The sequence below is a fragment of the Danio rerio genome, chromosome 14 (assembly GCF_049306965.1).
Source record: "Danio rerio strain Tuebingen ecotype United States chromosome 14, GRCz12tu, whole genome shotgun sequence".
Lineage (NCBI taxonomy): Eukaryota > Metazoa > Chordata > Actinopteri > Cypriniformes > Danionidae > Danio > Danio rerio.
In genome coordinates this window covers 49,798,360-49,811,267 of record NC_133189.1, presented here as the reverse complement: position 1 = coordinate 49,811,267, position 12,908 = coordinate 49,798,360, and the positions used below count along the sequence as shown (strand labels likewise).

Here is a 12,908-nt window from a genome sequence, read left to right as displayed (position 1 = left end):
TCTGAAATTGATAAAAATTACCCACAATGTAAATATGATATCAGACATAAGAGCCTCAAGAAAAAACAACTATAAGTTTAATAAAATTTAATAATACATTAATAAGTGTAAAACTTACTCTTAAGGCATTCGTTAAAAAAAAAATAATAAGTGCACATTCTGTGAAGTGACTCGTTTAGTGTAAACTACACAGAAACTGTATATATATATATATATATATATATCTCGTTGAAGTCAGAATTATTCGCCCCCATTTATTTTTTCCCCCAATTTCTGTTTAACGGAGAGCAGATTATATATATATATATATATATATATATATATATTGTAGCGAGGCAGAGGGAAAACAGCGACACAGTTGGATAAGTTTACAGACAAGTCCCCGGAGGGTGCTTTATTTACAACGTGAATGGGGTGTAAACGGTGCTCTTCTTCAAGGTGAGGTGCTCTGGTGCTCTGGGAAGTAAGTGAAGGACAGTGAGTAGTCGGATGTGGGATTGTCACGAGCTGGAGTCTGCTGTGGAGAGACAGAGAGACAAGCGTTAGCGCATGGAGTCATTGGGTGAATGAAGCTCATCTTCTCCTTGCGTGGGCTTGGTTTATATGCCTCTCCACTTGATGACGTCCAGCTGTGAACGATCCTGTGTTGATGATGGTCCAGCTGGGTTGAATTAGCGACCAGGGCGACGTGGCATGTGTGCGCTCATTACAATATATATATATATATATATATATATATATATATTCAGTCTTGGTTGAACTATGATTCTGTCATTTACTTATTCCAAACCTGTTTGAGTTTCTTTCTTCTGTTGAACACTTAAAAGGTTATTTTTGACCAAAAAAAAAAAAAAAAGCTGAGACCTGTAACCACCGATTTCCACAGTATTTGTTTTCCTATTAGAAAGTCAGTGGTTACAGGTTGTCAGCTTTACTTAACTTTTGTGTTCAACAGAAGCAAGAAATTCAAGCAGGTTTGGGACAAGTGAAGAGTTAGTAAATGACAGAATTTTACATTTGGACAAACTATCCCTTTATATAATAAAATGCATATTTACCAATTAAAGGTAAATAAATGTTTTGAAGTTACTACCCCAGAGACAGTCTTTATTAAGTTAAAAAAAAAAAAAAGCTCTACATTAACTCATTCTTTAAGGTTTCCATGCTACGAGACTTTTTATTTTCCATCATCCATGCCAAGCAAAACTTTTTGCACAAGTTCAAAGTCCTTTACTATATATTATGTGAAGAGCATACATTAATCCATACAAGACAAGAAAGGTCTGGAAGTGTGCTGTGGGTGGTGTCCAATTCATTCTTCAGGACAACAGAGACCCTCAGTGAATGCAGGGCCAATAAAGCTTCTTCAGTCAGCAGGATTATCAATCTAAAAACATAATTCAAGGATATTAATGTAAGGACAGTATCAAAATGACTGAGCCAATATTATATGATTCATCAACTATTCTTGATTACATATATGTTTTTAAGTAAAAGTTTTCAAAACTTTCATCTTTTCATTAAACATGCCTAATTGTGAAAAGAATGAATGAAGTCTTACCATGGTGTTCCTAAAGAATCTTAAGTCACGCTCACGCAGCAAGACCAAAAGACCTCTGATAACAGTAGTCCGTCATGAACTGACATCATTCAGTTCCTGGAAATCAAGAATCAATTTTTTAAAAATTAAAAAAATAATAATAATTCAAATTATATTTTAATGTATACTTTAACACGTGACCCCAAACATACCTGCTCATCATAAACCTTTAAAAGATTAGCCAGGGTATCTGCTGTCTTGCCAGTTTTGGATGCTGTTTGCCTTAAAATTGTCATCAAATGAAATAGGTGGTGGTCCAGTTTTGCAAAGAATTTGTGGGGAAAATTCTCATTTGTAACATGTTGGTACTCTGCAAACAGCAAAAAGAAACAAGAGAGAATTTCATAAAACAAACCCACACCACAAAATATACAATTCTAGAAAAAATGTATTAATATTATTATTATGTTTCATTTACTTATCTATTTTTTACCTCAGATGAAAATCAGGTGTTGATCAGATGTTGAAAGCAGGATCTTCATGTTGTAAATTGAACTCAAGGTCTAGCTGAAGTTTCACTTTCCTTGCTGCAAAAGTATCATTGATAAATACACTGTAATATTTATTTTATCTGGATATGCCAGGCATAGTAGTACAAAATAAATATTTTACCCACCTTTCACATGCCTCCATTTAAGAACCTATCTGTAGTCAGCAACACCTGACCTTCAATTCTGTATGTACACAAAGTCACAGTGTCATTTAGCTGAGAGTGGAAGTAGTACAATTGCCTGATGTCTAACGTTAACCTCCAAAACGGTTAGCAATAGAGCTGATTATCATGTTAGTTGCTTTAATTCGATGAACACAGATTTAATTTAAACAGTATTGAAATTTCTAAAACTGAATAGGACGACAAAGAAATTTAAGGCCTGATTTTAAAAGCTAGAAATAACAAAACTTACCTTACTGTCTAATGATGTAAAAATATATAGACTAAAATATTTATATTTTTAAGATATAAATATATTTTAAGCTACAAAATTTGCACATCAGAAAACTGTCTTGTTTACCACTTCTTGAATATTTTGTTTTGTTATTATTTTATTTAATAACATAATTTTGTATTAATGTGTTATAGATATGCATACTTTGTTTTTTAGGCTGTTTATATTCTCTCCAGAGTAGACATTTTAAAAAATAGATTGAAAAAAAAAACTTTTATCATACCTTTAAAATACATTTGACCTAAATGACATTTAAACTCATTTAACTGATCGCATTAATCAGGTAATCATTGATATGCAGAGATGTCGTCTTAAGCGCGAGGAAATATTAAGTGTTGATCAGTGCTGGTGATTGAGGTAAAGTTAGTTTTATATTTACACATTCAGACTTTCTCCTTAATAATGTAATTTCAGAAAGGTAATTTTTGCATATTCTTAATGGTGAAATCATATTAGCAGCCAATGACTTTCAAAGTACAACATTGTTCAGTCAAAAAAAATAGTGCATTTAGTGTAATGTTGTTTTCATGTCATACTTGCATGTGATTTCAGAACGAATAGACAAAGTACCATGGTAAACAATTTATGGAGCGAGTCACAAGTTGTTACTAAATGAATGTATGAATATAAAACCAACTTTACCTCAATGTGGTAGTGTAAAATGAAGCTCTGCTCTGTACCTGCTCAGGTGAGGAGCGCAGCTTAAATGTTCTCCGTCAGGCTATCCTCATACATGGATCAGCAAGCAACAAGCTGCGTGTGACAGAGTTAAGTTTTGAGACTACGTTTTTGCGCGTCATCAGAAAATACCGTTAAGTGTTTAGGCGGAGATCATTTGAGTTATGATTAACGTTACGTTTCTTGCGCCTTTCGTTTCCGAAGTGCCTACAGATCGCGAAGATAATACCACATTCACACACTGGATGGAGTTCAGCGCAGCGCCATGACATGCGGTTGTGAGAGCGCACGTCTCCATGACAACTTCAGCACAGGCTGAGAAAAGGCATACTCGCGCCAAGATTGAAATTTTTTTGAAAAATGTAATCTGCCGATTTTAAATATTTTTTGTCTTTATCACACTCTGTTAAAATTCAGAGTTAACACATTACAACTAACGCTAACATTGCACTGATTCTAACTTTTTAAACAGTAATGTTAACGTTAGTTAGCAACAAGTGAGGCTAAACATGTTTTCTGTAATGTACGACATGTAAACGCACCCTGATTAACTCTACATTACATTGAACTGTTACTGTGATTATATTAATTAAAACATACATTTAATATTTCTTGGGTTTGTAAATATTTTACTTACTGTAGTGTGAAGCGAGGCCGATCCGCCATCTTGAAAAAAACGAATGAAGCATGAGCACGTACGTGAACCTGGATGACGTCAGACGCAAAATCACTAGGCTGACAGAATTTGAGTTAATGAAACTTTAAAGAGACATTTTGTATAGATTAAACCCAGCAGAATTGTTCACCTTACTTGAAAGATTAAATTTTTTCAAACTCAAAAATAAGAAAAAGTTCTAAATACTCATCAAGGTTAATTAAGATAAACGAATTTTAATGATTTAAGTTAATAGAACTCAACTCAATTAATTAGTTACAGCATTAGGGTTTACAGTGTAGTTAATGCATTTACTAACATGAACTAATCATGAACAACACATGTACAGCATTTATTAATCATTATTGAACATTTACTAATGCATTATTAACATTCAAGTCCATGCTTGTTAACATTAGTTAATGCACCATGAGTTAACATGAACTAACAATGAACTACTGTATTTTCATTAACTAACGTTAACTAACATGTAATGTAATGTAATGTACTGTAATGTGTATTTATATAGCGCATTTTATTGTGTATGGCTATACACCCAAAGTGCTTCACAATCATGAGAGGGTCTCTCCACACCACCACCACTGTGCAGCATCCACTTGGATGATGCGACGGCAGCCACAGGACAACGGCGCCAGTGCGCTCACCACACACCAGCTATAGGTGGAGTGGAGAGACAGTGATAGAGCCAATTCGGTGGAAGGGGATGATTGGGAAGCCATGATCGTATGGGCCGATAGAGGGACTTTGGCTAGGACACCGGGGTTACTCCCCTGCTCTTTCACGAGTAGTGCCATGGGATTTTTAATGACCACAGAGAGTCAGGACCTCGGTTTAACGTCTCATCCGAAAGACGGCGCCCACTGACAGTATAGTGTCCCCTTTACTTTTACTGGGGTAATAGGACTGACACAGATTGCAGGTTGAGCGCCCCCTGCTGGCCTCACTAACACCACTTCCAACAGCAACCTAGTTTTCCCTAGTGGTCTCCCATCCAGGTACTGACCAGGCTCAGCCCTGCTGAGCTTCAGTGTGTAACCGGTCTTGGGCTGCAGGGTGACATGGCTGTGACATGATCAAATACAGTAGTAAATGTATTGTTCATTGTTTGTTTATGTTAGTAGATATTACCTATTTATAAGCACTTATATGATCTTACTCTACATCCCTAATCCTATCCAATACCTCATCCCAACTTCTACCTTAGTAACTACTAACAAGCATTTAATTGGAAGTTGATTGAACTAAAATCTTAGGTAATAGTTTGTTAATAACATAAATTGTACATTACAATAAAGTTTGACTGGTAAAACAAATATTAAGCTTCTATTAGCAGCTCTTTTTTTAATCAAGCACAAAACAATGAGCTTCATTAGTTAATGCATTTACTAACATTAACTAATCATGAACAACACATGTACAGCATTTATTAATCATTATTGAACATTTACTAATGCATTATTAACATTCAAGTCCATGCTTGTTAACATTAGTTAATGCACCATGAGTTAACATGAACTAACAATGAACTACTGTATTTTCATAAACTAACGTTAACTAACATGAACAAATACAGTAGTAAATGTATTGTTCATTGTTTGTTCATGTCAGTAAATGCATTAATTAACATTAACTAATGAACCTTATTGTAAAGTGTGACCATAAAAAGTGATCATACCTTTAAAACCTGTAATGCTGATTTAAGACATGTAAAAACACAAACAACACATTGAGCTTTGTGAAAGTCAGTGAGCGTGTAAACGTGTAGAACTGTCAAATTCTGCATCTATATGGTCAGATGAGACGTCTGGAGTTTAATCATGTTCACTTTTAATGAAGCTAATTAAACACTTGACATATAAAGAACAGCCTATATTGAGAATAAGATGGAAACACTGAACTTAATTATTCTAATATTTACAAGATAATTAATTGACAATACAGTTTAACCAAGAGGCAACCTCCCGCTCTCGCTCGTGAAGCAATTACAGAAGTAACCGAAACTGCAATTCATTGAAATTCTGCTACTCCTGTCTCCATAATAGAGCAGATTTCTATTGAGCCCACTGTTAAATTGGCCAACTTTACAGCAGAAAAAAGGTGTTTACAGCCTGATACAAAGAACGATTTTGGTTCATATAGCTAATATTACCCTTCATGACAACTGTGAGGGGGTGAACATTTTTATAACTCATCCGTTTTGTTTATATTAAGTTGTATTAAGTCTGCAAAGGGAGTAAGCTGAAAAGTATCTGAAAGTAATTTGTGCTTTCCTCCTGAAGAAAAACATCATAAGAACAATGTTTAGTGGCTCAATGTATTACAGCAGTGTTTTTTAAAGACTAAACACTTTATTGATAGAGTGTACAACCGAGCACATGTGGTCAGAACACAAACGAGTCGCAGGTAGGAAGTAAATGGGGCGCTGGTTGGCCGTGCCTACTTGTAGCTTCTTTTGCGCTCTTCAGAAACCTATGGGTGATGACACTGAGACTACGTCCATATCTTTTACAGTCTATGAGTTTAACATGGAACATGTATTCTGTTGTGCTATGCTTACTATACATAGACATGCATTAAATATGATGTGCATTGAAAAGCTTAAAAAATAAAGAATATAGAGAGCACAATAAAATCATTATTAATATTTCATTGTTTTTCTGTGAGATCAGAATCGTCAAGAGCTGGGTTTTCAGCAGGGCCAGACGGAATCTGCGGACGTTTTTTGCTATTTCTGCGGAGAATTTTGGTAAAAATCTGCGGATTTCTGCGGAACTATTTTGGGAGTATCCAGCAGAGTATCATTACTAAAACTTTAATATATGAAATAAAAAGTAATAAATTACTGAATAAAAACTGAATAAATTCAGATTTACACATTTACTAAACTAGTAAATAAACAGAATTAATGATAGGCTAAAAATCTGCGGAAATCTGTGCGCGCAGATTCCGTGTGGGCCTAGTTATCAGTTAAGGCACATTTTAATGTGTTGCATGAGAAATGAGTAATAGAAATGCCAATTTTAAAATAAAGGTCCTTGGTTCAATTGCCGAAAATGGAAAGACTTTCGCACATCGAGGTCATTCTGCTTTTACTGAAGCTTTTGGTTTTGGACATGCAGAAAGTGACTCGCGTCCCATCTGCTGCAAAAACACTATAAACATTAAGAACATCACACAGTGTCTGCAGAAGCTGTATTTGGAGGACACACACACACACACACACACACACACACACACACACACACACACACACACACACACACACACACACACACACACACACACACACACACACACACACACACACAAACCTAATTAAACATTCTCGACATTTCAGTAGTTTTAAACAATATATAGTATCACTTTATTTTGATGGTCTGTTTGTTGAATTTAAGTTACAATGCATCTACATGTCAACTAATTCTCATTAGATTATAAGTAGACTGTTAGGTTAGGGTTAGTGTAAGTTGACATGTACTTGCAAAGTTTCTTATAGTCAGTTAAATGTCTGTTGAAGGAGCAGCATCAGCAGAAATCAAGCAGACAGTCTACTGTTACTCAAATGAGAAGTAAATGCAAATGCAATGCAACGGTTAGTTAACAAAATATGCAATAGGGACCATCAAAATAAAGTCTTACCCAATATATTGTTTAAAAATAAATATTGTAAATAAAAAAGTTAGAAATAAGTCCAAAAATAAACAGAAAAAAATACGGGTAGTTTTTTAATAGGTTTTTGTACTGTAAAATCAACACCATCTCAGTCAACTGATCAAAAAACCAACATAGGCTCATTGTGAAAACTTACCCCTATATCCATTTCTGGAGATGGCAAATTATGTAGCTAGAGGAACATATGGATTCATTTCGTCTTTAAAACAAACGCTACAGGACGGTAGATGTATTCCCTTTAACGCGCTTACCAGCTTACCTCAATATGGATGGTTTTCCTGCTGTTGCCAGTTTGTCCAGTAGCTCGCCATGTGCATCGGCGGACTTAAGATGCAGAGAGAAGTTGGACAGGATGACAGGGTTCGAGTCCAAAAAGTGGGTAAGACAAAAACAGAATCCAAAAAAATTAAATAAAGAAGTAAATAACAGGGTGAGAATGTGGTAAAAATCAGGCGAGGGCTTTTCTATTTCTGGATTGCTTTTGAAAACTGTTGGTTGGGTTTGGGGAAGGGGGTGAGTGGGTGGGTCAATCTGTGATTTTGAAAACACTATTGGTTGGGTTTAGGGAAGGGGGAGGGTGGGTCTGTTTGCGAAAAAAATGTACCTCATGGGATGTATTTCGGGATCTCAAGAAAAATATAAAGGGGTCCGTTTTCAAAAAGAGCCTGGGTTGCACAAAATTATGCAGAATGTCAATAAGTCACATTTTCAAAGGTTTCACCATTAAAAGTTATAAGAGGAACAATCAAAGTCACAAAACATTGAAAACGTCTATTGCACCTTCCATTATATTTTCCATTGTACATCTCAGATCCCCTAAGATGCTTTATATATTGTATTGTAGTATAGATGCATTATACTACTTCAATTAAATGCAAATTTGAATTTGTTTGAGCAATTCCTTGATACAACAAATAACGAGAGAAAGTCCAGCTTGAGTTGTAAAGTTTATTTCAGTAGTCCTTCATGGCAGTTAAAAGACAAAACACTTAAAAGTTTGCAGTTCCAACATGCTAAACAATCATTTAACCAAAAAGACATAAACGAAACCCAATCAAATCAAACACCCAATAGAGAAACCATAGAAAAGTGCATCTTCATTCTTTAAAGTGACCAACACTAGAGCGTACAATTAACATTTAGGCCGAAAAACCCAGACGACTTTTCCATTCATGCAATCAGACGGGATTTTAGAAAGCAACAGTCCGAGCCGCCTTTAACCAACGTCACCTCGTATGTCCAGTGTCTACAAGTTGGATGACACTCGGCCAAAAGCACAGCTTCAGGAACCAAATGCACAGTAAGCCTGTCAAACAAGAGATCTGAAACTAAAGGAAGAACACGCACAGTACATCCATTCAGATAAATAATACTGCAACTGATCTCAACTAGATATACTCAGCACATAAAAGATAAAGAGTGCATTGTGCAACATCTCCAGTCGAGCTTTAGCAGAGCTTCTCACACATACGCACACTCTCTCACACACACCGGGGCCATGCATCAGCATACAGCTCACCGTTAGTTTACCTGGAGTCGTGCAGACGAACAAAACAAGCACAGCCAAACACACACACACACACATCCATTCAAATATAGTTAGCTGGACACTGTGCATACAAATGAACATTCAACGCAGTCACACGCGCACACACGCAACACATGCACATGCAGACGACACACACTGCGCAGACACACAATACAAAACGTGCTCTCCCACGGGGAGAAAACCAACACACAAACTCCACCATCAAAGAAACGAGCGCTAGTAAGACAGAAGCTCATGAACCACGACCACTTTCTCAACCACAAAACGAAAAAGAGGAACGACGCCGTCATTACGAAGCAGATCAGTCCAAAAAAGTCACACGGAGTCCAATATAAAAATACAAATTCACAAAATAACTATATAGAGACAAAAGTTGTGTCGATACTGTGTGGGTCTGGCGAAATCCTCCGTTCCTGCTCTACGCTAATGGCACTTATGTTTGAGGGATTCACACTTCGTCGGTTCTGCGTCAAATAAACCATGTGGTTCTCATCTAAAACCCTCTGACGATGAGCCGGACGCATAAACGGGGCTGAGCTGAGCTTTAAAAGCAGCCTGATGCATCGTTGTTTTGGTCTAATGTGTAAGCGTGCTATAGCTAGAGTTTCTAAAATACTATCCATCTCACTGAGGAGAGAGGGTGGGAAAAAATAAAAAGTTCCTGTTAGGCACCTTTGTGATCATTGCAGCCGTGTAAGATGTGGAATGCAGAAACATGTTCAAATAAGCGGTCAAATTGTTGCCAGATTGCGTAAAAAGACAAGACAAAAAAAAAAAACAAAACACTAAAAGGCAGATACTGTACATGCAAGCTATGAGTTGTGTAGAATCAGGCACGAAAAACTGACTGATTGGAAAACTAACTAAATAATAATGATAATAATAATAATAAAAAACAACAGAAATCTAAATTCAAACACACAAAAAAACTAAAATAAAGCCTATAAACAAACAAAACATTTAAAACAAACAAACAAAACAAAGCTAAATAAGGTCAAAAACAAACAAAAACACAAAACATAAAAAAGTTAAATTTAAAGCAAAAAACAAAAAAAAAAACAAACAAATATACAAAAAAGCCATTACACAAACCAAACATCTAAAAAACAAAAAATAAAAAACAAAACAAAGCTAACTAGTCAAAAACAAACAAAATCACAAAACATAAAAAAGAAACAAAGCAAATTTAAAAAACAAACAAACTAACATACAAAAAGTAATTAAACAAACAAAACAAAGGTAAAAAGTCAAAACAAACAAAGCACAAAACAAGAACCAACTAAAGAGTAAAAAACAAACAAAAACACAATTATGAAAAAAAAGCTAAATTCAAAACAAAAACTAAAATAAAACAAATGAACAAACATAAAAACATTAAACAAACAAAACATCTTAAATAAACAAACAAAACAAAAGTAAATAAACAGTCAAAAACAAACTAAAACACGGAACATGAAAAAACAAAGCTAAATTTAAACATACAAAAAGAGCCATTAAACAATCTAAAATAAACATACAAGACAAAATAAAGTAAAAAACAAACAAAACAAACAAGCAAACACACAAAAAGTAAATAAACAAACAAAACATCTAAAATAAACAATGAGTAAAAAAAAAAAACACAAAACATGAAAAACAACAGAAGCTAAATTCAAAACAGAAACAACACAAAAAAACAAAGACTAAATAAAAACTAAAACAAAACTAAACTAAAACAAAAGCAACAAACTAAACAAATTAAACAAACAGAAGAAAAAAAACGTGATCAAAAACAAATACAGCATGAAAAGAATTAAACAAAAAGACTAAAACAAACCTAAATTGATGAAACAACCAAAACAAAACAAAACAAAAACAGAACTAAAAATACAAAAAAATGCCGAAGCAAGAAACTAAACAAACACTAATGGCTGAAGGCAACAACAAATGTAAGGCTTTGATAGATTAGACTAACAAAAACTGAATTAAAGTAGTGCAGAGAGCATTTAAGGAGTGTAAAAACAACCAGCTAACATCTAGTTACGATTTCTAACCACATTTTCTCTTTTAAAACAGGAACCGCATTCATCATGTTCTTTGGATCGGGTGATCTGGGATGCGTTTATGCCACAAACAAAATAAAAAAGAAAACAACAGGGGGGTGTCATTAATGATTAAGAAGTCACAGTCAAAAACAAAACAAACAAACAAAAACCCTTCATCAACACCACATTTTTTTTTTGGCCGAAGGAATGGCGGAGGAGAGACAAGAGTCAATTCTTTCTGCTTTTCTCCTCCATTTTGACAGACCAGAAACCAAACTGCCGCAGGCCGGCCCAAAAATATACCTAGCACAGTGCTCGCGTTCACCGTCCAACACCGTTTTTTTTGTATCGGTTGTTACCCAGAAGCCCCCAGGTTGGCCAAAGTGAAACTGCCAGGCTTCGGCTCTCGGTTGGGCCTTTTAAAAGTTGAGCGCTGGGAGGAGGCGGAGTCAGAGGCCGATCTCACCACTCGTTGGTCCGCTGTTTGGTGGTGTCGTATGCCCTGATGACCTCAGACTGGGACAGCACTCCGTTCTCGTCCTGGGAGAAAGCGTATCCGTCTGGAAACAGCACAAACAGAGGAAACAATCAAACTAACAATCGTACAATCAGATCAAAACATCAAGCAAAATATAAATATCCATGAGATGGGAAAAATAACCTTAAATTATAGACACAAAACCAGAGTGTCCACTTGAAAATAAAACAAACTTATTTTAAATGAACCCTTATGTGCTGATGGGAATGTTAAAACCACTCTGAGGTGATTTTGAGTCTTAATTTGGTCATCATGTTTTCTGTGTTTCAGCTAGCAGAATGACTTTTGGTGATAAATCTTATTTTTAGAAAATGCTTTGATCTAAAAAAAAAACAAAAACAAAAAAAAACTCAACGATACACTCTGGGCAAATTTGCTGCCTTTTAGGCTGCATATAAACTGCAGATCTTGATGGCCAATTTCGATTTTGTGACTGTATTTGATTTTTTGAGAACCTGCTTACATCATCTTTTAAACATGACTCCTATCAGATCATCTGCATTTACATAGCACACGGCAAAGGCGCAACGAGCAAAAAAAAAAAAAAAAACAGCAGGCGCTGACTAACAGCTGATAATTAAAGAGTGCTCTTTTCTCTATTTCCGTATGTAATCTGTTCGCAGCTTTGACCAGCTGTTTTACGATAGTTTATGACAGAAAGGTTCTCATTTGTCCATCTTCTTTTGATATATAGGCTTTTTGAAACCTTTAGGCATCTTAATGTAATGACCATGGCGTGATTTATGCAACTGATGTAGCGATGCACTAGTTTTATATTAGTTTATCTTGGTTATGTGGCAGATATTGTGCTCTCTCGCTCTCATTAAGATGATCTGATACCTGCTCAATATGACATTATGAAAGCTGTTTAAGTCCTCGTGTATGAGATTTAAGGTTTGGGACTCTGCTGAAGTCTGTTCTGAAATGAAAGCATCAGACTTGACGTTATTCGCTATGGTTTTTCATGACACACGATTCGCATTGACAGGTGAAAATCTACCTGCTTACACTGCAGACACGAGAACGCAGATCTGATTCATATCGGATAAATTACCACATATGAACAAGGCTTGAATCTGATTTGAGTAAATTGGAACCCATGTGATTTGTTCCTGCTTACACGTACGTGGGCCATATCTGATCTGTGCCACATAGGAGAAATAAATCTGAATTGAGTCACTGGAACAGTGCAGTGTAAATGCGGCCTTAGTTATGTTAAGGATG

The 12,908-nt window shown here is 35.5% G+C and overlaps 1 protein-coding gene and 1 long non-coding RNA gene across 14 annotated transcripts in view; both read right to left on the bottom strand.

Moving 5' to 3' along the window:
• Positions 1-363: 363 nt before the first annotated feature.
• LOC137487621 (uncharacterized) lies at positions 364-3,907 on the bottom strand. Of its 7 annotated transcripts, XR_012389975.1 has the most exons (8): positions 3,863-3,907; positions 3,228-3,300; positions 2,217-2,274; positions 2,034-2,127; positions 1,753-1,910; positions 1,562-1,657; positions 1,270-1,387; positions 364-517 (listed from the first exon to the last, which is right to left on the bottom strand). It is a non-coding gene; the product is annotated as an uncharacterized lncRNA (long non-coding RNA). The 7 variants fall into 7 exon arrangements; XR_011006270.2 differs by lacking the exon at positions 3,228-3,300 and having other exon boundaries at positions 1,258-1,387; XR_011006269.2 differs by lacking the exon at positions 3,228-3,300.
• Positions 3,908-8,507: 4,600 nt separating this feature from the next.
• Positions 8,508-12,908, bottom strand: part of atp8a1 (ATPase phospholipid transporting 8A1) — a 332,848-nt gene continuing 328,447 nt past the window's right edge. For all 7 annotated transcript variants that reach the window (XM_073922212.1, XM_073922214.1, XM_073922215.1 and 4 more), the window contains one exon: positions 8,508-11,706. In XM_073922212.1, coding sequence (XP_073778313.1) covers positions 11,609-11,706 — 98 coding nt within the window. In that variant the 3' untranslated portion in view covers positions 8,508-11,608. The remainder of the gene's footprint in view (positions 11,707-12,908) is intronic.